The sequence below is a fragment of the Coregonus clupeaformis genome, chromosome 30, assembly GCF_020615455.1.
Source record: "Coregonus clupeaformis isolate EN_2021a chromosome 30, ASM2061545v1, whole genome shotgun sequence".
Taxonomy (NCBI): domain Eukaryota; kingdom Metazoa; phylum Chordata; class Actinopteri; order Salmoniformes; family Salmonidae; genus Coregonus; species Coregonus clupeaformis.
In genome coordinates this window covers 844,554-872,074 of record NC_059221.1, presented here as the reverse complement: position 1 = coordinate 872,074, position 27,521 = coordinate 844,554, and the positions used below count along the sequence as shown (strand labels likewise).

General features: G+C 41.2%; 1 protein-coding gene across 1 annotated transcript in view; it reads right to left on the bottom strand.

The window, feature by feature from the left end:
- The window catches only part of LOC121545965 (choline/ethanolaminephosphotransferase 1-like), a 30,249-nt gene extending 2,930 nt beyond the window's left edge, over positions 1-27,319 (bottom strand). The window contains exons 1-7 of the mRNA XM_045209395.1: positions 27,037-27,319; positions 25,957-26,490; positions 19,940-20,087; positions 4,729-4,870; positions 3,343-3,427; positions 2,874-3,005; positions 277-435 (exon numbers count right to left, since the gene is read on the bottom strand). Coding sequence (XP_045065330.1) covers positions 277-435; positions 2,874-3,005; positions 3,343-3,427; positions 4,729-4,870; positions 19,940-20,087; positions 25,957-26,376 — 1,086 coding nt within the window. The 5' untranslated portion in view covers positions 26,377-26,490; positions 27,037-27,319. The remainder of the gene's footprint in view (positions 1-276; positions 436-2,873; positions 3,006-3,342; positions 3,428-4,728; positions 4,871-19,939; positions 20,088-25,956; positions 26,491-27,036) is intronic.
- Positions 27,320-27,521: the final 202 nt, after the last annotated feature.

The following is a 27,521-nucleotide window of genomic DNA, read 5'->3' as shown; positions in this document are numbered from 1 at the left end:
GACTTTCAAAGGTAATTTACTCGAGCCGACAGCTGTATACCAAAACAAGCAAGGCTGCTATTTTGCTGAATAACAAATCCCAGATTTTAGCTTTAAACCTGAGTTAACACAACTAAAACAGGGCACATTAGGCCAATGTTCCAACATCCACACGAACATAGCATATAGAATAAAGCAAAATATTGGACATGTATTCCAAGTGGTATACTAGTGTGGATATTGGAAAGTAATCTGGCTCTTTCAGTGTTTAATGTTTCAGGCCATCTGCTTCCTCACCACTAGCTTGATGGTGATCTTGGCCGACACAAACCCAAAGGCCAGGACGTAGAGACATGGGTGCTTCTCAAACAGCTGGGACGCAGACTTCTTGTAGATCATGACAGCCAGAGTGATAACTAACCCTATGTGGAAGAACGGTGACAGGACACTCGTTCCCTGAGGAAGAAGACGGGACATGGATGTCACAATCACTGTACCTAGCTGAAAATGCCACCATTCTTGTCCTTCTCTAAAGTGATCAATAAACTGCAAGGTAAAGCTCTGCAGAGAGGTCAGTGGCTTGGCTGAAATAAATGAAAAAGCATCCGTTGTCACCATTTTATGGAGGCCAAGAAATTAAGAATGCGATGTGCTGTGGTATTTAAAGAGAGACTGCCCCTAAAAAGCAACATCTTGTTTTGAAAATGCCCTATGTGGCATCGATATAAGTCAGAAACATTTATTCTAGTGTCAAAATTGACTACAAAGTGTAAATAGGATAATTTGTATCAGTCAGCCTCGTCCAAAAAAGTATTTAGTATTTATTAGGATCCCAAACTACTGTTCCTGGGGTCCAAACAGGAAACACACAACAAATAAAATACATAATATAATTACATAATATACACTGAGTTGATAAAACATTAACAACACGTGCTCTTTCCATGACAGACTGACCAGGTGAATCCAGGTGAAAGCTATGATCCCTTATTGATGTCACCTGTTAAATCCACTTCAAATCAGTGACCACGTTTACATGCACACCAATATCCTGTTATTATTCGAGATATTCAAGTATTCTGTGTTTGAGTTGACACACATAAACATCATGTCCCATTTACAATAACCCGAAAAAGCTTGTATCCCGGTTATGAGAAACCCAGGTAAGATGCCTGGGATATGCTGATCTAAAATGGGATACTGTGGCATGTGAACATCTTATCCTGTTTACTGTTGTTTTTGCGGTCTGCGCAGGCTGTTTCTCATATCATGTGTGTAGTGTGATGTTTTCATCTGCTCGTCAAACAAATCACTTCAAAAAGTAGGCCACCTGTGCAGTTCGATCCACCATAATAATTATATAATACTTTATCTACGTAATCTCATGTTTCTGCCTCACGCTTCAGAAACAGGAGATGGGTCCTGCCCTTTGAGCCATTCCGGCTCGCACAAGCCAAGGCTCGTGCAAGGTCACTTACCTACATAATACAATACAGTGCAAAATACAATACAAAATATATAAAAATGTCTCTCTCTCTTCACAGTCCATGTTGTGCCGTAAGGCGTTCTTTTATCTGGTTTTTGAATCTGGTTTTATTGCTAGCTTGAGTTACCTGGGGTGGCAGAGAGTTCCATGTAGTCATGGCTCTATGTCACGGAATGAAGGGTACCATAACAGTTTTCCTTGGGTTGGGTTTATTTTAATCCTGTCCACATGCCCACAGCTGGCATCACCCAAGTAATCATCAGTTCGGAGCATAGCTGCACACGACCTGATCGTTATGCCCATGGTCAATTTGGTTTGACATTAGATATCCCTATGGGGCTAGTTAGGGACAATCAGTAAATTACACAATGTACATGGGACAATATTTTAAAAGGATAATAGCTCCAAATTTCAAAAACAACCTCAACCCAACTATAAGTTGTAGAAATGTATATACAAATATTGAAAGAATTTAAATGAGACAACTAAAATATGTGCAAAATGCAAACAATTTATTGTTTAATTTACATTGTGTAATTTATTGATATTCTTCACTATCCCCAGAGATAGGCTACCTAAAATCAAACCAACTTTGCCATGGTCGCACACCAGTCGGCTAAAGCTAATTGGCTAAATCATTTGGCTAACTCTTCCCACCTGCGAACACACACAAGAGACACCCACATCAAACCACACCCCGAAACCAACTCGCGTTTGAATTAGTGTTTCTTAATGAACCAAATCAGGAAGTGCAGTCGCCCTTTAAGCATTAGAAAAGACTGGCCAGAACAAAAACAAATACTGTTGATGTTTTTTTAATTAAGCTTGACACACTCTGTACGATATATATAGTAATTGTAATTACGATTAAGAGATTAAGTTCACTTTATTCGTCAATTGTACACAAAGTCCAACCGAAATTTGACAAAGCCCAACCGAAAGACACAGGTTGGAGAGATTGGAGCAAGGCACCGTGGAGAAGTTGTTGTGGGTTGTTAAGTCCCTTGCTCAAGGGCACAATGGCAGCTCACTTCTCACCAGATTTTACCCATCAGACCCGGGATTCGCCTCTACCCGCTAGACTACCTGCCGCCACAGGAGGCTGCTAAGGGGAGGACGGCTCATAAGAATGGCTGGAACCGAGCAAATGGAATGGCATTTGTATTTGATACCATCAAATACCATTCCACTGATTCCGCTCCAGCCATTACCACGAGCCCGTCCTCCCCAATTAAGGTGCCACCAACCTCCTGTGCCTGCCACCCATATCATATTACTACTTAAGATGAAATAACCAATGCAATGAGCAGCAGGACTGTAACCTTCCTTCCTAGACTGTACTAAGTCACCTTTTATCAGCCATACAATTCAACTGGATCCTCATCAGCAAGGATGGATCACGTCTTACCGCTATGGTGGATCCGTTCTTTCCTACGCCTCCCGTGAATATGACCCGGAAGTAGTTGGTGCAGGAAAAGATGGCTCCTGCCACAGTGAGGATGGCTGGAATGATCTTAATCTGGATGTTCGCCACAGGGATCTGTGTGTGTTTGGGTGGTTAGTAAGAGCCTTGTTCCAATAAGTAAAGACAGATCAGAATTTGTTGGATTGGTGAAAGTATAGGCCGGTAACCTGGCTTTCACCTATCCAATCACTTATAGATTTGTGCTTACCTCCAGGAAACAGGGAAAGGATGCATTTCTGAAGTATTCACACAATCATCAACCAGGACGTGAGTCTTAACACTTCAACCAACATGCCAGATCAAATGCGTCAAACTACAATGCATGTACATATTAGCATTAGTGTCATTTTTTCAAATCCAAGCAGTAGAAACAGACCATAATTTGCTGAATCAAATGGTTTAAATGCATTACCAAGAACTGCCAAAAAGCTGATCCTCCGATGGCAGCCAGTAAATACATGATTATAATGAAGAACTGCACTTCAGTCACATCAACGCTGAATGGGAAGAGAGACAGAGGAATCATGAGCAACCATTAGTGATTTCACACAGCACTCATGAAAAACATGCACATAGCACCCCCTAGCAGGTGCTGCACAAACTGCACCCATTCCTCTTGGTTGTGAATGTGTGTGGGGGATGTAAAGAAGATTTCCCTCCAAAGGCTGAGAGGAACCTGATCTGATAGTTAATTTTTTTATTCTGTCTGACATCCTACTGTCTGACATCCTACGCTTACTTACTCTGTCAAGGGCTTACATCATATCAAATCATATTGTTAAATAAAAATCAACCATACTCCAAGGACATTCATCCCTTGTCCTTGTGGTTGTTCCCGAAAGCCAATCGGATTAGCCAATGTTGATATGTGAAGTCCCATCTTAATCTAAATCAGCTGCTTAAGTCCTGGTGTCACTCAACACGGCTGCTGGTACAGAAATGTACTGGGTGAACTAGCTGTCATGACAGACCTATCATTGTTAAAAACAATCAGAATAAACATGTTTAGTTTGAGGTCAAAATATAGCCTATGACCTCAAAGCACTGCACAAATGTGGTGGGCCCAAAACATTTGTCGTAAATTATAACTGGCCCAAACCTTTATGTGAATTCCATAATCTCTCTGCATCCTAAAATGATTCCAGTGGTCAACAGAGATCAACGTAATCTAGGATAGCTCATTTCTAATCAAATTGAGTCATCTCTATCAAATACCAAATTCCTGTATCAAAGCGATGTGAGAATGAATGAAACAGGGTCTATGAAAAAGTTGTCCTATTGCATAGGAATTGTACAACGTTGGCTATGGGGGCAGTCTGTGCAGGAAGTGGGGCCTGATTGCCTTATGGACACAAGGGTTATCTTCAACAGGGAAGTCACACGGATTATGCTCTCGTTTTACCGTCAAGTTCCAGAACCCGGGCCCAAACGTGGGTGTGCATGTCTGTAACAGTGCTACACAGATCAGATACTCTGTGACATCAAATCTGCCCACCAGGGAAAAGACCAGGTAGCTCTGTTCCCACGGTTGCATACATACTAGACAAATACTAAAGGGTGCAATTACATAGCTATTTTATTTCTAAATTTCAGGACCTGTGTTCATAAAGCGTCTCAGACTAGGAGTGCTGATATAGGATCAGTTTTGCCTTTTTATTCAGAAAGAATAAGAGGGGGGACCTGATCCTAGATCAGCACTCCTAGTCTGAGATGCTTTATAAATACGGCCCCTGGAACATCAGGCATGATGCTCTTGTCCTGGCCGTTTGCCTGGTTTGTACCCCCCCAACTCACTCACATGCCAAAGCGCAGGGTGCCCGATACGTAGGTCTGCCAGTGGGCACAGTAGAACATGAACATGCCGGCAAAGCAGCAGAAGAACATCCAGTCGGGGTTAGTGCCAAGCTGGACGGCGATACAGGTGCCCAGGACCACAAACACTGAGGGAGGGGGAGAGAAGGAAGTCGGAGAGAGAATGAGTGAGTGAGAGAGAGAAAGATTCAAAGAGGCAGGTATCCTCTAGCCTGAGTGTCAGTCTGTTTGTGCTACCATGCCAACTCCTTCTCACTCATTGTAATGGCAATGACAGTAATCAATGGAGTGGGCAAGAGCACAAACATATCTGGAACCAGGCTAGGTATCATCCTTACTGAGCTTAATTGCGTGTGGAAATGAACACAGGTAAGAAAAATAGATTTTACTATGGGTCAAGTAACAGTGACATCAACGGATGCAGAGAGAGAGGGAAAGAGAGAGTGTGACAGAGAGAGAAAAAAGTTCAATTACATGAGAAATAATGATAATACTACACTGACCAAAAATAAAAACGCAACATGTAAAGTGTTGGTCCCATGTTTCATAAGATGAAATTAAAGATCCCCAAAATGTTCCATACGCACAAAAAGCTTATTTCTCTAAAATGTTGTGCACAAATTTGTTTACATCCATGTTAGTGAGCATTTCTTTCTTTGCCAAGATAATTCATACAAAAAAAAAGTGTTGATAGGGGACAGAATGCGGTCGGACCATCATATAATAGGCATATACATTACTCTTACTGAATTTCCACGTGGGCGAGGATATTGGAAATTTAATGAAAGCCTATTGGATGATAATTTATTTATAATTAGAACAAAGGAAATTATAACTGACTTTTTCCAACATAACATAGGTACAGCGAATCCCCTTATTGTATGGGACACCTTTAAATGTGCCTTTAGAGGCCATGCAATTCAGTACTCATCAATTTAGGTCAAAAGAGTTTATACTAAGAAAGGAAATAGAAAGTCTAAAAGAACAGATAGATGGCAATAAAAACTGTAACATAGAGGCTCAGAATGAATTAGATGAAAAACAAAAAGAAATGGAGAAACTTATTCAAGAAAGATCAAGTGTAATATATTATAAAAATAAAGCAAACTGGATGGAATATGGGGAAAAATGCACAAAATTCTTTTTTAATCTTCAACATAGGAATGCTACCAAAAAGAACTTAATGAAACTGGTTACAATTGACGGAGTCACCCATAATTCACCAAATGATATTTTAAGCATATGTTTTCTTTTCAGTCGCCTCCATCTCCTCTAACTGAAGCTAATTGTAGAGATTTTTTTTCTATTGATAATGTCAAATTAACAGCCACACAGAAAGACTCATGTGAAGGTGAAATTACAGAGGAGGAACTTCTGGATGCATTTAAAGACTAAGTCTGGGAAAACTCCAGGGTTGGATGGCATACCAGTCGAGGTATACCAAACCTTTTTTGATATACTAAGAGGACCATTATTAGCATGTTTTAACCACTCCTATGTAAATGGTAGATTATCTGACACTCAAGAAGAAGGTCTGATCTCATTATTACTGAAACAGGATACAAGTGGAAAATATAAAGATCCAGTCCATTTACAAAATTGGAGGCCCCTTACAAAATGTATAGCGCATAGAATTAAAAAGGTATTGTCGGATATTATTAATTCTAAACAGACAGGTTTTTTACATGGAAATAACATTGGAGATAATTTAAGGCAAGTATTGGAAACAATAGAACACTATGGAAAATATGGGAAACCAGGCCTGCTATTCATAGCAGACTTCGAAAAGCCATTGATAAAGTTCGACTGGGGTTTATATATAAATGCCTGGAGCATTTCAATTTTGGAGAATCTCTTATAAAATGGGTCAAAATCATATATAGTAACCCTAGGTGTAAAATAGTAAATAATGGCTATTTATTCAGAAAGTTTTAAACTGTCAAGAGGAGTGAGACAAGGTTGTCCACTATCGGCATATCTATTTATTGTGGCCATCGAGATGTTAGCTATTAAAATCAGATCCAATAATATTATCAGAGGATTAGAAATCCAGGGCTTAAAAACAAAGGTGTCATTGTACGCTGATGATTCATGTTTTCTTTTAAATCCACAACTAGAATCCCCCCACAGCCTCATAGAGGATCTAGATACATTTTCTAACCTCTCTGGATTACAACCAAATTATGACAAATGTACTATATTACGTATTGGATCAATAAAAAATAAAATTTTTACATTACCATTTAGTTTACCAATAAAATGGTCTGATGGTGATGTGGATATACTCGGAATACATATCCCAAAGGAAATAAATGATCTCACTTCAATACATTTTAATGGAAAGTTAGCAAAAATAGATAAGATGTTACTACCATGGAAAGGAAAATACCTGTCAATTTGTGGAAAAATCACCCTGATTAACTCTTTAGTAGTATCCCAGTTTACCTATTTGCTTATGGTCTTGCCTACGCCTAGCGAACAGTTTTTTTTATTCTATGAGAAAAAAATATTCCATTTTATTTGGAACGGCAAGCCAGACAAAATTAAAAGGGCATATTTATATAATTAATATGAATTCGGAGGACAGAAATTATTAAATATTAAAGCATTAGACCTATCACTAAAAGCTTCAGTCATACAAAAGTTATACTTACAGTGGGGTAAAAAAGTATTTAGTCAGCCACCAATTGTGCAAGTTCTCCCACTTAAAAAGATGAGAGGCCTGTAATTTTCATCATAGGTACACGTCAACTATGACAGACAAAATTAGATTTTTTTTCTCCAGAAAATCACATTGTAGGATTTTTAATGAATTTATTTGCAAATTATGATGGAAAATAAGTATTTGGTCAATAACAAAAGTTTCTCAAAACTTTGTTATATACCCTTTGTTGGCAATGACACAGGTCAAATGTTTTCTGTAAGTCTTCACAAGGTTTTCACACACTGTTGCTGGTATTTTGGCCCATTCCTCCATGCAGATCTCCTCTAGAGCAGTGATGTTTTGGGGCTGTCGCTGGGCAACACGGACTTTCAACTCCCTCCAAAGATTTTCTATGGGGTTGAGATCTGGAGACTGGCTAGGCCACTCCAGGACCTTGAAATGCTTCTTACGAAGCCACTCCGTTGCCCGGGCGGTGTGTTTGGGATCATTGTCATGCTGAAAGACCCAGCCACGTTTCATCTTCAATGCCCTTGCTGATGGAAGGAGGTTTTCACTCAAAATCTCACGATACATGGCCCCATTCATTCTTTCCTTTACACGGATCAGTTGTCCTGGTCCCTTTGCAGAAAAACAGCCCCAAAGCATGATGTTTCCACCCCCATGCTTCACAGTAGGTATGGTGTTCTTTGGATGCAACTCAGCATTCTTTGTCCTCCAAACACGACGAGTTGAGTTTTGACCAAAAGTTCTATTTTGGTTTCATCTGACCATATGACATTCTCCCAATCCTCTTCTGGATCATCCAAATGCACTCTAGCAAACTTCAGACGGGCCTGGACATGTACTGGCTTAAGCAAGGGGACACGTCTGGCACTGCAGGATTTGAGTCCCTGGCGGCGTAGTGTGTTACTGATGGTAGGCTTTGTTACTTTGGTCCCAGCTCTCTGCAGGTCATTCACTAGGTCCCCCCGTGTGGTTCTGGGATTTTTGCTCACCGTTCTTGTGATCATTTTGACCCCATGGGGTGAGATCTTGCGTGGAGCCCCAGATCGAGGGAGATTATCAGTGGTCTTTTATGTCTTCCATTTCATAATAATTGCTCCCACAGTTGATTTATTCAAACCAAGCTGCTTACCTATTGCAGATTCAGTCTTCCCAGCCTGGTGCAGGTCTACAATTTTGTTTCTGGTGTCCTTTGACAGCTCTTTGGTCTTGGCCATAGTGGAGTTTGGAGTGTGACTGTTTGATGTTGTGGACAGGTGTCTTTTATACTGATAACAAGTTCAAACAGGTTCCATTAATACAGGTAACGAGTGGAGGACAGAGGAGCCTCTTAAAGAAGAAGTTACAGGTCTGTGAGAGCCAGAAATCTTGCTTGTTTGTAGGTGACCAAATACTTATTTTCCACCATAATTTGCAAATAAATTCATAAAAATCCTACAATGTGATTTTCTGGATTTCTTTTTCTCATTTTGTCTGTCATAGTTGACGTGTACCTATGATGAAAATGACAGGCCTCTCTCATCTTTTTAAGTGGGAGAACTTGCACAATTGGTGGCTGACTAAATACTTTTTTCCCCCACTGTAAATCCAAACTGGTTCTCAAGCAAATTAGTAAGATTGTCTCACCCAATGTTCAAGAAAGGCCTTTTTCCCTTTATTCAGATTACAACAACTCATTTGCAGTTATTTGAAAAGGAAATCATCTCCCAAATATCACTATTTCTAAAACAAGCCATAGAAAGTTGGTTGCAATTTCAATTTAATCCTCCAGAAACGACAGAACAAATAATGCAACAAATATTGTGGTTAAATTCAAATATACTAATTGACAAAAAACCTTTATCTTTTGACAGAATGTTTAAAAAAAGGTATAATCTTCGTAAATTATATCATCGGTAGGACTGGTGGAGTTGTCGCACACGCAGCTAACAAAAACATATGGAAATGTCTGCTCTACCCAAAATTACAACCAAATAATTGCAGCCTTACCGCAAAAGTGGAAGAGGAAAGTGGAAGGGGGAGAAAGTAAGGAACTTGTCTGTCGGCCTTGCATTAAAGAACATAATTAGTTAAGGAAAACTGTGATAAATAAAAAAGTATATCAGTTTCACTTAAGGACCAAAGGATTGACAGCCGTCCCATTTAGATTGCAAAAATAGTTGGGAAGATATTTTTGACGTACCGATCCCATGGCATAGTGTTTATGAACTGACACGCAAAACGACACCAGATTCAAAAATTAGAATCTTTCAATTTAAATTATTATATAAAATTCTTGTTACCAATAGAATGTTATTTATATGGGGGATACAATCTTCCCAGCTCTGCAGATTTTGCTGCGAAGAGACAGAATCATTAGATCATTTGTTTTGGTAATGTCCATTTGTAGCTTGTTTTTGGACACAGGTCCAGGAATGGCTAAAGGATTGCAATATTTACCTGGAGCTAACCTTGCAGATAGCATTACTGGGTGATCTGAAAAGTCATAGTCAATCGATCAATAATATAATAATACTTTTAGCAAAAAAATGTATTTTTAATTCACAATCTGTAGAAGCAATGAGAATAGAAAGGTTCAGAACTTTTGTAAAACATCACAGTACGGTTGAAATATATATGGCAAATAGAAATCCTATATGGATGGTGTTAAGAGATAGATGGGAGGTATTGAATAGAGTTGAAGGATGGGACTAATAACAAATAACAACAAATAATAACAAAGATAGCTAATAATGTAAGCATACTGTGTCCATAATAAGTATATAGGTTGTATGTTGGGAGCTTTTGGGAAAGAGCACAGTTAGAAAGATATGGCATATAGAAGCAAACCGGATGGACATCATGAAAATGATCGGAGAGGTTGAGAGTAGAAGAAGTTCAGGAGCAAAAAATAAAATAAAAAAAAATATATATATATACACATACACACACAGTGGGGAGAACAAGTATTTGATACACTAACGATTTTGCAGGTTTTCCTACTTACAAAGCATGTAGAGGTCAGTAATTTTTATCATAGGTATACTTCAACTGTGAGAGATGGAATCTAAAACAAAAATCCAGAAAATCACATTGTATGATTTTAAAGTAATTAATTTGCATTTTATTGCATGACATAAGTATTTGATACATCAGAAAAGCAGAACTTAATATTTGGTACAGAAACATTTGTTTGCAATTACAGAGATCATACGTTTCCTGTAGGTCTTGACCAGGTTTGCACACACTGCAGCAGGGATTTTGGCCCACTCCTCCATACAGACCTTCTCCAGATCCTTCAGGTTTCGGGGCTGTCGCTGGGCAATACGGACTTTCAGCTCCCTCCAAAGATTTTCTATTGGGTTCAGGTCTGGAGACTGGCTAGGCCACTCCAGGTCGTTGAGATGCTTCTTACGGAGCCACTCCTTAATTGCCCTGGCTGTGTGTTTCGGGTCGTTGTCATGCTGGAAGACCCAGCCACGACCCATCTTCAATGCTCTTACTGAGGGAAGGAGGTTGTTGGCCAAGATCTCTCGATACATGGCCCCATCCATCCTCCCCTCAATACGGTGCAGTCGTCCTGTCCCCTTTGCAGAAAAGCATCCCCAAAGAATGATGTTTCCACCTCCATGCTTCACGGTTGGGATGGTGTTCTTGGGGTTGTACTCATCCTTCTTCTTCCTCCAAACACGGCGAGTGGAGTTTAGACCAAAAAGCTCTATTTTTGTCTCATCAGACCACATGACCTTCTCCCATTCCTCCTCTGGATCATCCAGATGGTCATTGGCAAACTTCAGACAGGCCTGGACATGCGCTGGCTTGAGCAGGGGGACCTTGGGTGCGCTGCAGGATTTAATTCATGACGGCGTAGTGTGTTACTAATGGTTTTCTTTGAGACTGTGGTCCCAGCTCTCTTCAGGTCATTGACCAGGTCCTGCCGTGTAGTTCTGGGCTGATCCCTCACCTTCCTCATGATCATAGATGCCCCACGAGGTGAGATCTTGCATGGAGCCCTAGACCGAGGGTGATTGACCATCATCTTGAACTTCTTCCATTTTCTAATAATTGCGCCAACAGTTGTTGCCTTCTCACCAAGCTGCTTGCCTATTGTCCTGTAGCCCATCCCAGCCTTGTGCAGGTCTACAATTTTATCCCCGATGTCCTTACACAGCTCTCTGGTCTTGGCCATTGTGGAGAGGTTGGAGTCTGATTGAGTGTGTGGACAGGTGTCTTTTATACAGGTAACGAGTTCAAACAGGTGCAGTTAATACAGGTAATGAGTGGAGAACAGGAGGGCTTCTTAAAGAACAACTAACAGGTCTGTGAGAGCCGGAATTCTTACCTGTTAGTAGGTGATCAAATACTTATGTCATGCAATAAAATGCAAATTAATTACTTAAAAATCATACAATGTGATTTTCTGGATTTTTAGATTCAGTATCTCACAGTTGAAGTGTACCTATGATAAAAATTACAGACCTCTACATGCTTTGTAAGTAGGAAAACCTGCAAAATCGGCAGTGTATCAAATACTTGTTCTCCCCACTGTATATAATAGAATTATTGTAAAATTAACTGTGTCCATAAGGTGTAGATAGTAAGTATAGACCGGAAGTAGAGGCCTGGGCATTGTTGTTCACTAATTTACTCCAAGTAGGGAAAGGATGGTGGGGTTGAAAAGTAATAAAGGGGAGTATATATATAAAAAACATGGGGGATTGGAAGTGATGCAGACAATAACATTGATAGAAGATACAATCTATCTGCAATATTATGCTGATCCACCCCCCCAAAAAAAAAATAATAATTAAAAAAAAAAAAAAAAAAAAAAATAGATTTCATACACCTGATAGGTGTGGCATATCAATAAGCTGATTAAAGAGAATGTTCATTACACAGGTGAGCCAATAAAAGGCCACTAAAATGAGCAGTTTTGTCACACAATGCCACAGATGTCAAGTTGAGGGACCGTGCAATTGGCATGCTGACTGCAAGAATGTCCACCAGAGCTGTTGCCAAAGAATTTGAATGTTCATTTCTCTACCATAAGCCGCCTCCAACGTCGTTTTAGAGAATTTCGCAGTACGTCCGACCGGCCTCACAGCGGTTTGCTGATGTAAATGTTGTGAACAGAGTGCCCCATGGTGGCAGTGGGGTTATGGTATGGGAAGGCATAAGCTACGGACAACGAACACAATTGCATTTTATCATTGGCAATTTGGATGCACAGAGATACCGTGACGAGATCCTGAGGCCCATTGTGAGGCCCATTTTTTTTAAAGGTATCTGTGACCAACAGATGCATATCTGTATTCCCAGTCATGTGAAATCCATATATTAGGGCCTAATGAATTTAATTTCAATTGACTGATTTCCTTATATGAACTGTAACTCAGTAAAATCTTTTAAAGTGTTGCGTTTATATTTTTGTTCAGTATAATAATAAATGGGACTTAGTGGGAAAAAAAGTATTTAGTCAGCCACCAATTGTGCAAGTTCTCCCACTTAAAAAGATGAGAGGCCTGTAATTTTCATCATAGGTACACGTCAACTATGACAGACAAATTGAGAAAGAAAAAAAATCCAGAAAATCACATTGTAGGATTTTTTATGAATTCATTTGCAAATTATGGTGGAAAATAAGTATTTGGTCACCTACAAACAAGCAAGATTTCTGGCTCTCACAGACGTGTAACTTCTTCTTTAAGAGGCTCCTCTGTCCTCCACTCCTTACCTGTATTAATGGCACCTGTTTGAACTTGTTATCAGTATAAAAGACACCTGTCCACAACATCAAACAGTCACACTCCAAACTCCACTATGGCCAAGACCAAAGAGCTGTCAAAGGACACCAGAAACAAAATTGTAGACCTGCTCCAGGCTGGGAAGACTGAATCTGCAATAGGTAAGCAGCTTGGTTTGAAGAAATCAACTGTGGGAGCAATTATTAGGAAATGGAAGACATACAAGACCACTGATAATCTCCCTCGATCTGGGGCTCCATGCATGATCTCACCCCGTGGGGTCAAAATGATCACAAGAACGGTGAGCAAAAATCCCAGAACCACACGGGGGGACCTAGTGAATGACCTGCAGAGAGCTGGGACCAAAGTAACAAAGCCTACCATCAGTAACACACTACGCCGCCAGGGACTCAAATCCTGCAGTGCCAGATGTGTCCCCCTGCTTAAGCCAGTACATGTCCAGGCCCATCTGAAGTTTGCTAGAGTGCATTTGGATGATCCAGAAGAGGATTGGGAGAATGTCATATGGTCAGATGAAACCAAAATAGAACTTTTTGGTCAAAACTCAACTCGTCGTGTTTGGAGGACAAAGAATGCTGAGTTGCATCCAAAGAACACCATACCTACTGTGAAGCATGGGGGGTGGAAACATCATGCTTTGGGGCTGTTTTTCTGCAAAGGGACCAGGACGACTGATCCGTGTAAAGGAAAGAATGAATGGGGCCATGTATCGTGAGATTTTGAGTGAAAACCTCCTTCCATCAGCAAGGGCATTGAAGATGAAACGTGGCTGGGTCTTTCAGCATGACAATGATCCCAAACACACCGCCCGGGCAACGAAGGAGTGGCTTCGTAAGAAGCATTTCAAGGTCCTGGAGTGGCCTAGCCAGTCTCCAGATCTCAACCCCATAGAAAATCTTTGGAGGGAGTTGAAAGTCCGTGTTGCCCAGCGACAGCCCCAAAACATCACTGCTCTAGAGGAGATATGCATGGAGGAATGGGCCAAAATACCAGCAACAGTGTGTGAAAACCTTGTGAAGACTTACAGAAAACGTTTGACCTGTGTCATTGCCAACAAAGGGTATATAACAAAGTATTGAGAAACTTTTGTTATTGACCAAATACTTATTTTCCACCATAATTTGCAAATAAATTCATTAAAAATCCTACAATGTGATTTTCTGGATTTTTTTTCCTCATTTTGTCTGTCATAGTTGACGTGTACCTATGATGAAAATTACAGGCCTCATCTTTTTAAGTGGGAGAACTTGCACAATTGGTGGCTGACTAAATACTTTTTTCCCCCCACTGTATATAGCTGTTTTCAAGGACCCAAAAGTCACTTTACAATTGTAAAACAGTAGTCAAAACAAAACATCAGACTAAACAAAAACATGAACAAAGAGAGGGGTGGGCTCAAGGAAGTGAAAGAGTGTGATGTATCAGTGTATGGGGAGGGTAGGGTTGGGGTTTGGATACAAACCCAGTTTAGGGTAAGGGGCAAGATTGGGGTTAGGATACGAACACGGTTTAGGGTATTGGGTAGGGTAAGGGTTTTGGGTTAGGTGGTGCTCAATATGGTGGAGAGAGGAGTGTCGTTGTTGGATATTGCTTTGCTTGTATGTGGGCTTTATGAGGGACTGAAAGACGGTGATGGACTCGCCGAAGCTCTGGAGCTTCGACCTGGGGATGACAAGGTGAGAGCACGTGTGGGTTAGCAGGGGAGAAGGTCTGAGAGGTAAGGGGGTCAAGGTGGTGAAGGGCGTTGGGAGACTGGGAGACAGTGGAGTTCACGGAGGACAGGGGTGATGTGCTGCACAGGAATTAATATGGGTGAGAAGTCGGGCTGCAGAGTTTTGAACTATTTGGAGCTTATGTACGGAGCTTGAGTATGAGGTGTGGCCATTGAGGGAGATGTAGTGGGTAAGCGGGGGGAGAGTGGGACAGCAATGGTGAGTAGTTCAGAGAGATCAGACAGGAATTATTAATTAGATTTAGGAGGACGGTACACAAGGATAGTGGTCATGGAGAAGGATAATTTGTATGGAAATTAGCGCTGACCCCAATTAGTCGACTGGTCGATTGTATGGTCGTTAGGCTGTTGGTCGACCGAGATTGTTTGTTACTGCTCGACTAAAAACAAACATATATACACACACACACACACACATTAGAAGTCGGTAGTTTACATACACTTAGGTTGGAGTCATTAAAACTCGTTTTTCAACCACTCCACAAATTTCTTGTTAACAAACTATCGTTTTGGCATGTCGGTTAGGACATCTACTTTTTCCAACAATTGTTTACAGACAGATTATTTCACTGTATCACAATTGCAGTGGGTCAGAAGTTTACATACACTAAGTTGACTGTGCCTTTAAACAGCTTGGAAAATTCCAGAAAATGATGTCATGGCTTTAGAAGCTTCTGATAGGCTAATTGACATCATTTTCAAATCAAATCAAATTTTATTGGTCACATGCGCCGAATACAACAGGTGCAGACATTACAGTGAAATGCTTACTTACAGCCCTTAACCAACAGTGCATTTATTTTTAACAAAAAAAGTAAAAATAAAACAACAACAAAAAAAGGGTTGAGCAAAAAAGAGCAGAAGTAAAATAAAATAACAGTAGGGAGGCTATATATACAGGGGGGTACCGGTGCAGAGTCAATGTGCGGGGGCACCGGCTAGTTGAGATAGTTGAAGTAATATGTACATGTGGGTAGAGTTAAAGTGACTATGCATAAATAATTAACAGAGTAGCAGCAGCGTAAAAAGGATGGGGTGGGGGGGCAGTGCAAATAGTCTGGGTAGCCATGATTAGCTGTTCAGGAGTCTTATGGCTTGGGGGTAGAAGCTGTTGAGAAGTCTTTTGGACCTAGACTTGGCACTCCGGTACCGCTTGCCGTGCGGTAGCAGGGAGAACAGTCTATGACTAGGGTGGCTGGAGTCTTTGACAATTTTGAGGGCCTTCCTCTGACACCGCCTGGTATAGAGGTCCTGGATGACAGGAAGCTTGGCCCCAGTGATGTACTGGGCCGTACGCACTACCCTCTGTAGTGCCTTGCGGTCGGAGGCCAAGCAGTTGCCATACCAGGCGGTGATGCAACCAGTCAGGATGCTCTCGATGGTGCAGCTGTAGAATTCTTTGAGGATCTAAGGACCCATGCCAAATCTTTTCAGTCTCCTAAGGGGGAATAGGCTTTGTCGTGCCCTCTTCACGACTGTCTTGGTGTGTTTGGACCATGATAGTTTGTTGGTGATGTGGACACCAAGGAACTTGAAGCTCTCAACCTATTCCACTACAGCCCCGTCGATAAGAATGGGGGCGTGCTCAGTCCTCTTTTTTTCCTGTAGTCCACAATCATCTCCTTTGTCTTGGTCACGTTGAGGGAGAGGTTGTATTTTTATATTTGAGTCAATTGGAGGTGTACCTGTGGATGTATTTCAAGGCCTACCTTCAAACTCAGTGCCTCTTTGCTTGACATCATGGGAAAATCAAAAGAAATCAGCCAAGACCTCAGAAAATAAATGGTAGACCTCCACAAGTCTGGTTCATCCTTGGGAGCAATTTCCAAATGCCTGAAGGTACCACATTCATCTGTACAAACAATAGTACGCAAGTACAAACACCATGGGACCACGCAGCCGTCATACCGCTCAGGAAGGAGACGCGTTCGGTCTCCTAGAGATGAACGTACTTTGGTGCGAAAAGTGAAAAATCAATCCCAGAACAACAGCAAAGGACCTTGTGAAGATGCTGGATGAAACAGGTACAAAAGTATCTATATTCACAGTAAAATGAGTCCTATATCGACATAACCTGAAAGGCTGCTCAGCAAGGAAGAAGCCACTGCTCCAAAACCGCCAGAAAAAAGCCAGACTACGGTTTGCAACTGCACATGGGGACAAAGATCATACTTTTAGGAGAAATGTCCTCTGGTCTGATGAAACAAAAATAGAACTGTTTGGCCATAATGACCATCGTTATGTTTGGAGGAATAAGGGGGTAGCTTGCAAGACGAAGAACACCATCCCAACCGTGAAGCACGTTGGTGGCAGCATCATGCTGTGGGGGTGCTTTGCTGCAGGAAGGACTGGTGGACTTCACAAAATAGATGGCATCATGAGGAAGGAAAATTATGTGGATATATTGAAGCAACATCTCAAGACATCAGTCAGGAAGTTAAAGCTTGGTCGCAAATGGGTCTTCCAAATGGACAATGCAAGCATACTTCCAAAGTTGTGGCAAAATGGCTTAAGGACAACAAAGTCAAGGTATTGGAGTAGCCATCACAAAGCCCTGACTACAATCCTATAGAAAATGTGTGGGCAGAACTGAAAAAGCGTGTGCGAGCAAGGAGGCCTACAAACCTGACTCAGTTACACACGCTCTGTCAGGAGGAATGGGCCAACATTCACCCAACTTATTGTGGGACGCTTGTGGAAGTTTACCCAAAACGTTTGACCCAAGTTAAACAATTTAAAGGCAATGCTACCAAATACTAATTGAGTGTATGTAAACTTCTGACCCACTGGGAATGTGATGAAAGAAATAAAAGCTGAAATAAATCACTCTCTCTACTATTATTCTGACATTTCACATTCTTAAAATAAAGTGGTGATCCTAACTGACCTAAGACAGGGAATTTGTACTAGGATTAAATGTCAGGAATTGTGAAAAACGTAATTTAAATGTATTAAAAGGTGTATGTAAACTTCCGACTTCAACTGTATATATATAGTACCAGTCAAAAGTTTGGATACACCTACTCATTCCAGGATTGTTCTTTATTTTTACATTGTAGAATAATAGTGAAGACATCAAAACGATCAAATAACACATATGGAATCATGTAGTAACCAAAAAAGTGTTAAACAAATCCAAATACATTTTATATTTTTCAAATAGCCACCCTTTCCCTTGATGACAGCTTTGCACACTCTTGGCATTCTCTCAACCAGCTTCACCTGGAATGCTTTTCCAACAGTCTTGAAGGAGTTCCCACATATGCTGAGCACTTGTTGACTGCTTTTCCTTCACTCTGCCGTCCGACTCATCCCAAACCATCTCAATTGGGTTGAGGTCGGGGGATTGTGGAGGCCAGGTCATCTGATGCAGCACTCCATCACTCTCCTTCTTAGTAAAATAGCCCTTACACAGCCTGGAGGTGTGTTGGGTCATTGTCCTGTTGAAAACCAAATGATTCTATTCCTGTCTTCCTGTTCTCATTGTCAGAGTGGACACATTGTTTGCAGAGTGCACAACCTATATTGTGAGAAACAAGTTTTGGTTTATTTAATTCAATTTCCAAGTTTTGTCAATTTAGTTATTGTCTTTTGTTTGGAGCGCTCCTGTCAAGGTTGAGTAAGGATGCATAGAAGTACGCCTATAGGCTACCTGGCCTGCGCGCAAATGTAGGCATATAAAATGTGCCCACTTGGGGATCTGATAGTATTTCTGATTGGCTTAACGCACCACTACTAATGATCTGTGGAGCTTCTCAAAGTAATGTTTTCTTCACCTCAAACAGCAAGCAAACAAAGTCTGTTTTTACATCCATTGAGAATTACAATGGTTCCTCAATGTATTTGAAAAATCTTTCCAGCTCTCTCTCTTTCGATAACCACTCAGCGTGAAAGGGAAAAATGTCATGCTCTGATCCAGTGGACACGTCATAAAATAGGCTTCTTATCAGTGCTTGAGAGTGCTAATATTCTATAAGAGGAATAGGAGCTCAAGCAGTAGAACATTTTAGGTGCCAGTACTCAGCTCCGGTGAGCTCCTGCCCAAGTCAAGCACTGCTTCTTATCCCTTGCGCAAACAGACTACAGTTGTGGCTGTCCCGAGCTCACTGGTGCGGGAAACTGAGGGCCCAGAATATTTTATACAATGTTGCAAGTTCGCTAGTGCAAGCTTTGGGCTGGACCCAAGTTAACAGTTGATACAATGTTTCAAGTTCAGTGTAGACAGGCCATGTGTAGCCAATGTGATTTATAGGAAATTAATTTTTAAATCAGGATATTTTCTACCTGCAGGCTGCAATGTTTTTATTTGTTGGCTTTATGTAGGCTATTTTTACATAGTTGGCAATGACAATAGAAGCTACTTTTTAGGTTTGTATCATTTTCATTTAGATTTGGATCGAATTTTGATTAACCACGACAATGATTGAGATATGAAGATGTTATTATAAATTAAAGGAAACTGTTTCACGAAACTGTGCATATGAAAACCATAACTGGCACGCAGATCGGTAGAATTTGTCAAATAAATTGGCATTCCACATGAGAAAGGTTGCCGACTCCTCATGTAGCCTATTACCGGCAACTTCAGGAGAGTAATGGCAGAATCTGCGAAAGCCAGCAGGAGCGGGAGGAGAATAGTTGGGTCAGGTTAAGGTTTTACTTCTTCTGGTTATCTAGATCTCTGGCGCCCTCGAGGCATCAAACGTAAGCTTAAAGCATCAGACAAGCTCAATGCACATAGTTGATTTTATTAAATCACATAGGGTGTGTCTATAAATGGAAAAATACAAGTTAAAAATTGAGCAATCGATTGGTTGAAAGAACAGACGACTTTCGGTCGACCAATATAATGCAAATTATTCTGTTTATGAATGTAAGTGTTTGTTGTTTATGTCTGCAAGTGTGTTATGTCTACATCTATGGGTATGTTGCATCTCCATCTTAGAGAGCGTATTTGTAGGAGTCTGTGAGTGCATTTTGTACTGTCCTTTGTAGTCTGAGTGTGTTGTGTATGTTCGTTTGAAACTGTATACACACGCTTCAGCACACACACCTGTCGAGAGGGAGTCACAACCATGGTCAAAGAGCTCTCCCAGTGGGGTGCTGCTATTGGTGCGCCGTGCCTGCTTCCCATCGATGGCGTCCAGTGATTGGTAGATGAAGAGGCCCACTGCACAAGACAGGTACGCCCACAGAGGTGCCTGAAAGGAAAAGGGCACAGACATTCAACATCATAAATGAGGCTGCTCTCTATGGCATCAAACAAAACTTTCACAATAATTGTATTAGTCTAGTGCTCCTCCACATTCACAGAAAAGCATGGGTTCTGCCTTTTTAATGTAATTTCCATGTTTGAGTAATATGATTACAATTACATTTGTCATTTAGCAGATGCTCTGCACTCAACTAAGGTAGGTAAGACAACCACATATCACAGTTATTGTAAAACACTTTCATCAAAAAAGCAGCTATCGGCAAAATCAGTGCTAGTATGAAATGAAAGTACGATAGTGTTAGTGCAAGAAAGACAAGTACAAAAATATTCAATTTTATTTGGAACGGCAAGACAGACAAAATTAAACGGGCCTATTTATATAATGAATATGAATTCGGAAGACAGAAATTATTAAATATTAAAGCATTAGACTTATCACTAAAAGCTTCAGTCATACAAAAGTTATACTTAAATCCAAACTGGTTCTCTAGAAAATTAGTAAGATTGTCTCAACCAATGTTCAAGAATGACCTTTTTCCCTTTATTCAGATTACAACAACTCATTTGCAGTTATTTTAAAAGGAAATCATCTCCCAAATATCACTATTTCTAAAACAAGCCATAGAAAGTTGGTTGCAATTTCAATTTAATCCTCCAGAAAAGACAGAACAAATAATGCAACAAATAGTGGTTAAACTCAAATATTCTAATTGATAAACTATTTTTTTGACAAAATGTTTAACAAAGGTATAATCTTCGTAAATGATATCATCGGTAGGACTGGTGGAGTTATGTCGCACATGCAGCTAACAAAAACATATGGAAATGTCTGCTCTACCCAAAATTACAACTAAATAATTGCAGCATTACCGCAAAAATGGAAGAGAAAAGTAGAAGGGGGAAAAAGTAAGGAACTTGTCTGTCGGCCTTGCATTAAAGAACATAATTGTTTAAAGAAAAGTGATAAATAAAAAAGTATACCAGTGTCATTTAAGGACCAAAAGATTGACAGCCGTCCCATACAGATTGCAAAATAGTTGGGAAGAGATTTTTGACGTACCGATCCAATGGCATAGTGTTTATGAACTGATATGCAAAACGACACCGGATTCAAAACGTAGAGTTTTTCAATTTAAATTATTATATAAAATACTTGCTACCAATAGAATGTTATTTATATGGGGGATACAATCTTCCCAGCTCTGCAGATTTTGCTGCGAAGAGACAGAATCATTAGATCATTTGTTTTGGTAATGTCCATTTGTAGCTTGTTTTTGGACACAGGTCCAGGAATGGCTAAAGGATTGCAATATTTACCTGGAGCTAACCCTGCGGATAACATTACTGGATGATCTGAAAAGTCATAGTCAATCGATCAATAATATTATAATACTTTTTGCAAGAATGTTTTTTTTCAATTTACCATCTGTAGAAACAATGAGTATAGAAAGGTTCAGAACTTTTGTAAAACATCACAGTACAGTTGAAAGATATATAGCAAATAGAAATCCAATATGGACGGTGTTAAGAGATAGATGGGTGGTGTTGAATGGAGTTGAAGCATGGGACTAATAACAACTAACAACAATTAATAACAACAAGATAACTAATAATGTAAGCATACTGTGTCCATAATAAGTATATAGGTTATAGGTTGAGAGCTTATGTGAAAGAGCACGGTTAGAAGGATATGGCATATAAAAGCAAACCGGATGGACATCATGAAAATACTCAGAAAGGTTGAGGGTAGAGGAAGTTGAGAATAGCTGGAAGTAGAGGCATAAGCATTGTTGTTCACTAGTTCGCTCCAATTAGGGAAGGGGTGGTGGGGTTGGAAAGTAATAAAGTGAAATATATATTTTTTAAAGGATATGTACAGTGGGGAGAACAATAATTTGATACACTGCCGATTTTGCAGGTTTTCCTACTTACAAAGCATGTAGAGGTCTGTAATTTGTATCATAGGTACACTTCAACTGTGAGAGACGGAATCTAAAACAAAAATCCAGAAAATCACATTGTATGATTTTTAAGTAATTAATTTGCATTTTATTGCATGACATAAGTATTTGATACATCAGAAAAGCAGAACTTACTATTTGGTACAGAAACCTTTGTTTGCAATTACAGAGATCATATGTTTCCTGTAGGTCTTGACCAGGTTTGCACACACTGCAGCAGGGATTTTGGCCCACTCCTCCATACAGACCTTCTCCAGATCCTTCAGGTTTCGGGGCTATCGCTGGGCAATACGGACTTTCAGCTCCCTCCAGAGATTTTCTATTGGGTTCAGGTCTGGACACTGGCTAGGCCACTCCAGGACCTTGAGATGCTTCTTACGGAGCCACTCCTTAGTTTCCCTGGCTGTGTGTTTTGGGTCGTTGTCATGCTGGAAGACCCAGCCACGACCCATCTTCAATGCTCTTACCGAGGGAAGGAGGTTGTTGGCCAAGATCTCGCGATACATGGCCCCATCCATCCTCCCCTCAATACGGTGCAGTCGTCCTGTCCCCTTTGCAGAAAAGCATCCCCAAAGAATGATGTTTGCACCTCCATGCTTCATGGTTGGGATGGTGTTCTTGGGGTTGTACTCATCCTTCTTCTTCCTCCAAACACGGCGAGTGGAGTTTAGACCAAAAAGCTAAATTTTTGTCTCATCAGACCACATGACCTTCTCCCATTCCTCCTCTGGATCATCCAGATGGTCATTGGCAAACTTCAGATGGGCCTGGACATGCGCTGGCTTGAGCAGGGGGACCTTGCGTGCGCTGCAGGATTTTAATCCATGACGGCGTAGTGTGTTACTAATGGTTTTCTTTGAGACTGTGGTCCCAGCTCTCTTCAGGTCATTGACCAGGTCCTGCCGTGTAGTTCTGGGCTGATCCCTCACCTTCCTCATGATCATTGATGCCCCATGAGGTGAGATCATGCATGGAGCCCCAGACCGAGGGTGATTGACCGTCATCTTGAACTTCTTCCATTTTCTAATAATTGCGCCAACAGTTGTTGCCTTCTCACCAAGCTGCTTGCCTATTGTCCTGTAGCCCATCCCAGCCTTGTGCAGGTCTACAATTTTATCCCTGATGTCCTTACACAGCTCTCTGGTCTTGGCCATTGTGGAGAGGTTGGAGTCTGATTGAGTGTGTGGACAGGTGTCTTTTATACAGGTAACGAGTTCAAACAGGTGCAGTTAATACAGGTAATGAGTGGAGAACAGGATGGCTTCTTAAAGAAAAACTAACAGGTCTGTGAGAGCCGGAATTCTTACTGGTTGGTAGGTGATCAAATACTTATATCATGCAATAAAATGCAAATTAATTACTTAAAAATCATACAATGTGATTTTCTGGATCTTTGTTTTAGATTCCGTCTCTCACAGTTGATGTGTACCTATGATAAAAATTACAGACCTCTACATGCTTTGTATGTAGGAAAACCTGCAAAATCGGCAGTGTATCAAATACTGGTTCTCCCCACTGTATAAAACGCAACATGCAACAATTTCAACGATTTTACTGAGTTTCAGTTACATATAAGGACATCAGTCAATTGAAATAAATTCATTAGGCCCTAATCTATGGATTTCACATGATTTGGCAGCGAAGCAGCCATGGGTGGGCTTGTGAGGGCATAGGCCCACCCACTTGGGAGCCAGGCCCACCCACAGAGGAGCCAGGCCTAGCCAATCAGAATGAGTTTTTCCCCACAAAAGCGCTTTATTACAGACAGAAATACTGCTCAGTTTCATCAGCTGTCCGGTTGGCTGGTCTCAGATGATCCCGCAGGTGAAGAAGCCGGATGTGGAGGTCCTGGGCTGGCATGGTTACACGTGGTCTGCGGTTGTGAGGCCGGTTGGACGTACTGCCAAATTCTCTAAAACTCCATTGGAAGCGGCTTATGGTAGAGAAATTAACATTGAATTTTCTGGCAACAGCTCTGGTGGACATTCCTGCCGTCAGAATGCCAATTGCACACTCCCTCAAAACTTGAGACATCTGTGGCATTGTGTTGTGTGACAAAACTGCACATTTTAGAGTGGCCTTTTATTGTCCCCAGCACAAGGTGCACCTGTGTAATGATCATTCTGTTTAAATCAGCTTCTTGATATGCCACACTTTTCAGGTGGATGAATTAACTTGGCAAAGGAGAAATTCTCACTAACAGGGACGTAAACAAATTTGTACACAACATTTGAGAGAAATAAGCTTTTTGTGCATATGGAACATTTCTGGGATCTTTTATTTCAGCTCATGAAACATTGGACCAACACTTTACATGTTGAGTTTATAGCTTTGTTTAGTATAGAATAGCAACCACTGTATTCCTATTCTTCTCATTCAAACCCATGTTAGACCCGACTGCAGTTCGGCGTCGTAACCGACTTCAGTCGGCAAATGCTCACCTTCGATGGCCACTGACACACTGGAGAAGTGTGCTCTTCACAGATGAATCCCGGTTTCAACTGTACCGGGCTGATGGCAGACGTCATGCAGGCGAGCGGTTTGCTGATGTCAACATTGTGAACAAAGTGCCCCGCGGTGGCGCTGGGGTTATGGTATGGGCAGGCATAAGCTATGGACAACGAACACAATTGCATTTTAACGATGGCAGTTTGAATGCACAGACATTCCATGACCAGATCCTGAGGCCCATTGTCGTGCCAGTCATCCGCCGCCATCACCTCATGTTTCAGCATGATAATGCACGGCCCCATGTTGCAAATTCCTGGAAGCTGAAAATGTCCCAGCTCTTCCATGGCCTGCATACTCAACAGACATGTCACCCATTGAGCATGTTTGGGATGTTCTGGATTGATGTGTACGACAGCGTGTTCCAGTTCCCGCCAATATCCAGCAACTTCGCACAGCCATTGAAGAGGAGTGGAACAACATTTCACAGGCCACAATCAACAGCCTGATCAATTCTATGCGAAGGAGATGTCGTGCTGCATGAGGCAAATGGTGGTCACTCCAGATACTGACTGGTTTTCTGATCCACGCCCCTACCAATTTTTTTAAGGTATCTGTATTCCCAGTCATGTGAAATCCATAGATTAGGGCCTAATGAATTCATTTCAATTGACTGATTTCCTTATATGAACTATAACTCAGTAAAATCTTTGAAATGGTTGCATTTATATTTTTGTTCAGTATAGCTAGTGACAAAAATGTTACTAGCTAGTGTCAAATCCTTGCCTCCTTGTTTCCATAAATTATTCTCAAAGCACATTGGAGGAGAGGATCCAAGGTCTCTCCATTTGACCTCCTCCTCCAATGAGCTTTGAGAGAAATTGAGGAAACTAGGATGGAGGAAGGGAGAATTTGACAGCTAGTAACGTTTTCAGATACATCCAAGTGAGTGACATTGAAATTCAGTGAGGAAGTCACGGTTTATGACATTCTGGTGTTTTACCGCAACATAATGTTCATCAAAGGCTATTACTGTAAGCTGGTTTAGAATACAGTTTTCACATACAGACAATGTGGATAGTATTAGGCTATGTAGCATACTTATCTAGAAAAAAGTGCAGCAAACATTGGCAAAACAATCATATCTAGACTTTGGCTCTGAAAGGGTAGGCTATATCTGACAATCAATACTTTTCAATCAAGAAAGTCTGAAGGCCCTCGTCTTTTCTCGATGTCCTGTCAGTAGTGTATATTAGTTGTACAGCTGTGACAACATAAACATTGACCTACTAATCCATGGTTATTATTAGTAGCAACAACTGCTCATTAATTAATATGTGTATGCTCAGTGGGTGGGAGGGTCATGTGATTGACAGTGTGCGAAAGGGCCCCAACGTCAAATTCTTCCCCAGGGCCTAGAATTCCCAGCAGTGCCCCTGCACCTACCTGTTCAGTGGCAGTGGGGCAGTAGTACACCAACACCAATGTGGTGAGGATGTTTGTGGCCAAGCCCACGATAGTGATGAGGTTGGGGGCTATCCATCCCGGCACACGCGCCACTAGCCACTCCCAGTACTGCTGCATGAAGGGCTCCAGAAGGGAGTGGCCTGCACTGCTATACCTGTGCTCCTCCAACTTCTTCAGCTGGTGGCGCGATAGCGGCAGAGCCGACAGCTGGATCAGCTTACTCAGGACACAGGAGCTCCCTCCACCACTGCAGGCTGTGGTTGGGCCTGCAGTGGGGGTTGGCCTGTAGGAAGGGTCCACACTCTGGTTCTGAGGGATCCGTGTCATTGTCCCCCCTGCCCCCTGGGCTTCCTTCGCCGCCCGAGTCCGTGGAGTTCTTTGACCAGCATTGTTACTCATGGAGGAAGCCGAAACCACACTTCACGTGGCGCCCACTCTGCCTACGACTGCCTCCACTCTGGTCCTATTCAGGGAATCCACAGTGGGGCCACAACCGTTTTACTGGGCTGTGTCCTTATGAGGAGAGAGTTATTTTTTATTTGACAGTATGTTTTGGTGAGCACAATTTGACTGTGGCAACATGTTGGGCACAAGCTGCAGAGGGAGGGCTGGTAAAAAAGAAACTCCTAAACCCACACATGCATATCACAAGTTTCCTGATAGATTGTACTGATATTGCAAGCAGCAGTCAGTGAGACAAAATAAGTAAATACATTTAAGGCTTGCAATATAGCTAAAGCATTGAATTAGCATGGAAGGGTATATACTTAGGGCAGACATTTGTAAGTCTACCTATAGTGAATAGTAACCAAATCATGTCTACAAAAATGCCATTCAAAAAGCAATGTTAAATAGCTAGGAAGTTAATGTCATGTTGCCCTATAAAATCATAGTAGTTAGCTAGGCTAACGTTAGCAACAAAATCAACTGGCCAGCTAGCTAGCTTGCTATCAATATATGTAGCTAACTAAACATATAATAGATTGTCAACACCATACAATCATGATTATGAAAAGCTGAGACAAGTTGACAGGCAGTCGTCGTTTGGAAATATCTTACCTTAATGCTTGATCCTATGCGGAAGCGATGGCCTCTATCGTGTGGTCTGGCTGACAGCTAGTGTGCTAGTTTAACTATGCGGCAACCTCGGACTCTTTTGTCAGTGTATATGTAGCTAACAAGTAAACAAGTGTATACACCAGCAGCAGGAGTGTAATTCCCGCACAAAGGAGTCTAGTTCCCAACGAGCTATGAGCTGTTTTTGTGGTTAGAGCGGAGAGATATTTAAGAAAAACGGAGCGATATTTCACAGCCGTAGGGATATCCCACTTCCGTCGCACAATAGGCCTTTCAGTAGGGGGAGGTTTCACTAGCTGGGGGAGGTTTCACTATATATATAAACGTCAGTAACCAGGTTTCCAACCGACCTTTTTATGCGAGTAAAGTACATGTCGGATGTTTTATGCAAGTAAAGTACATGTCAAATAAAAAAATGTAATGACAGGCCTGATGGAAACATTTTTCAGTAAATGTTCGAAATGTAG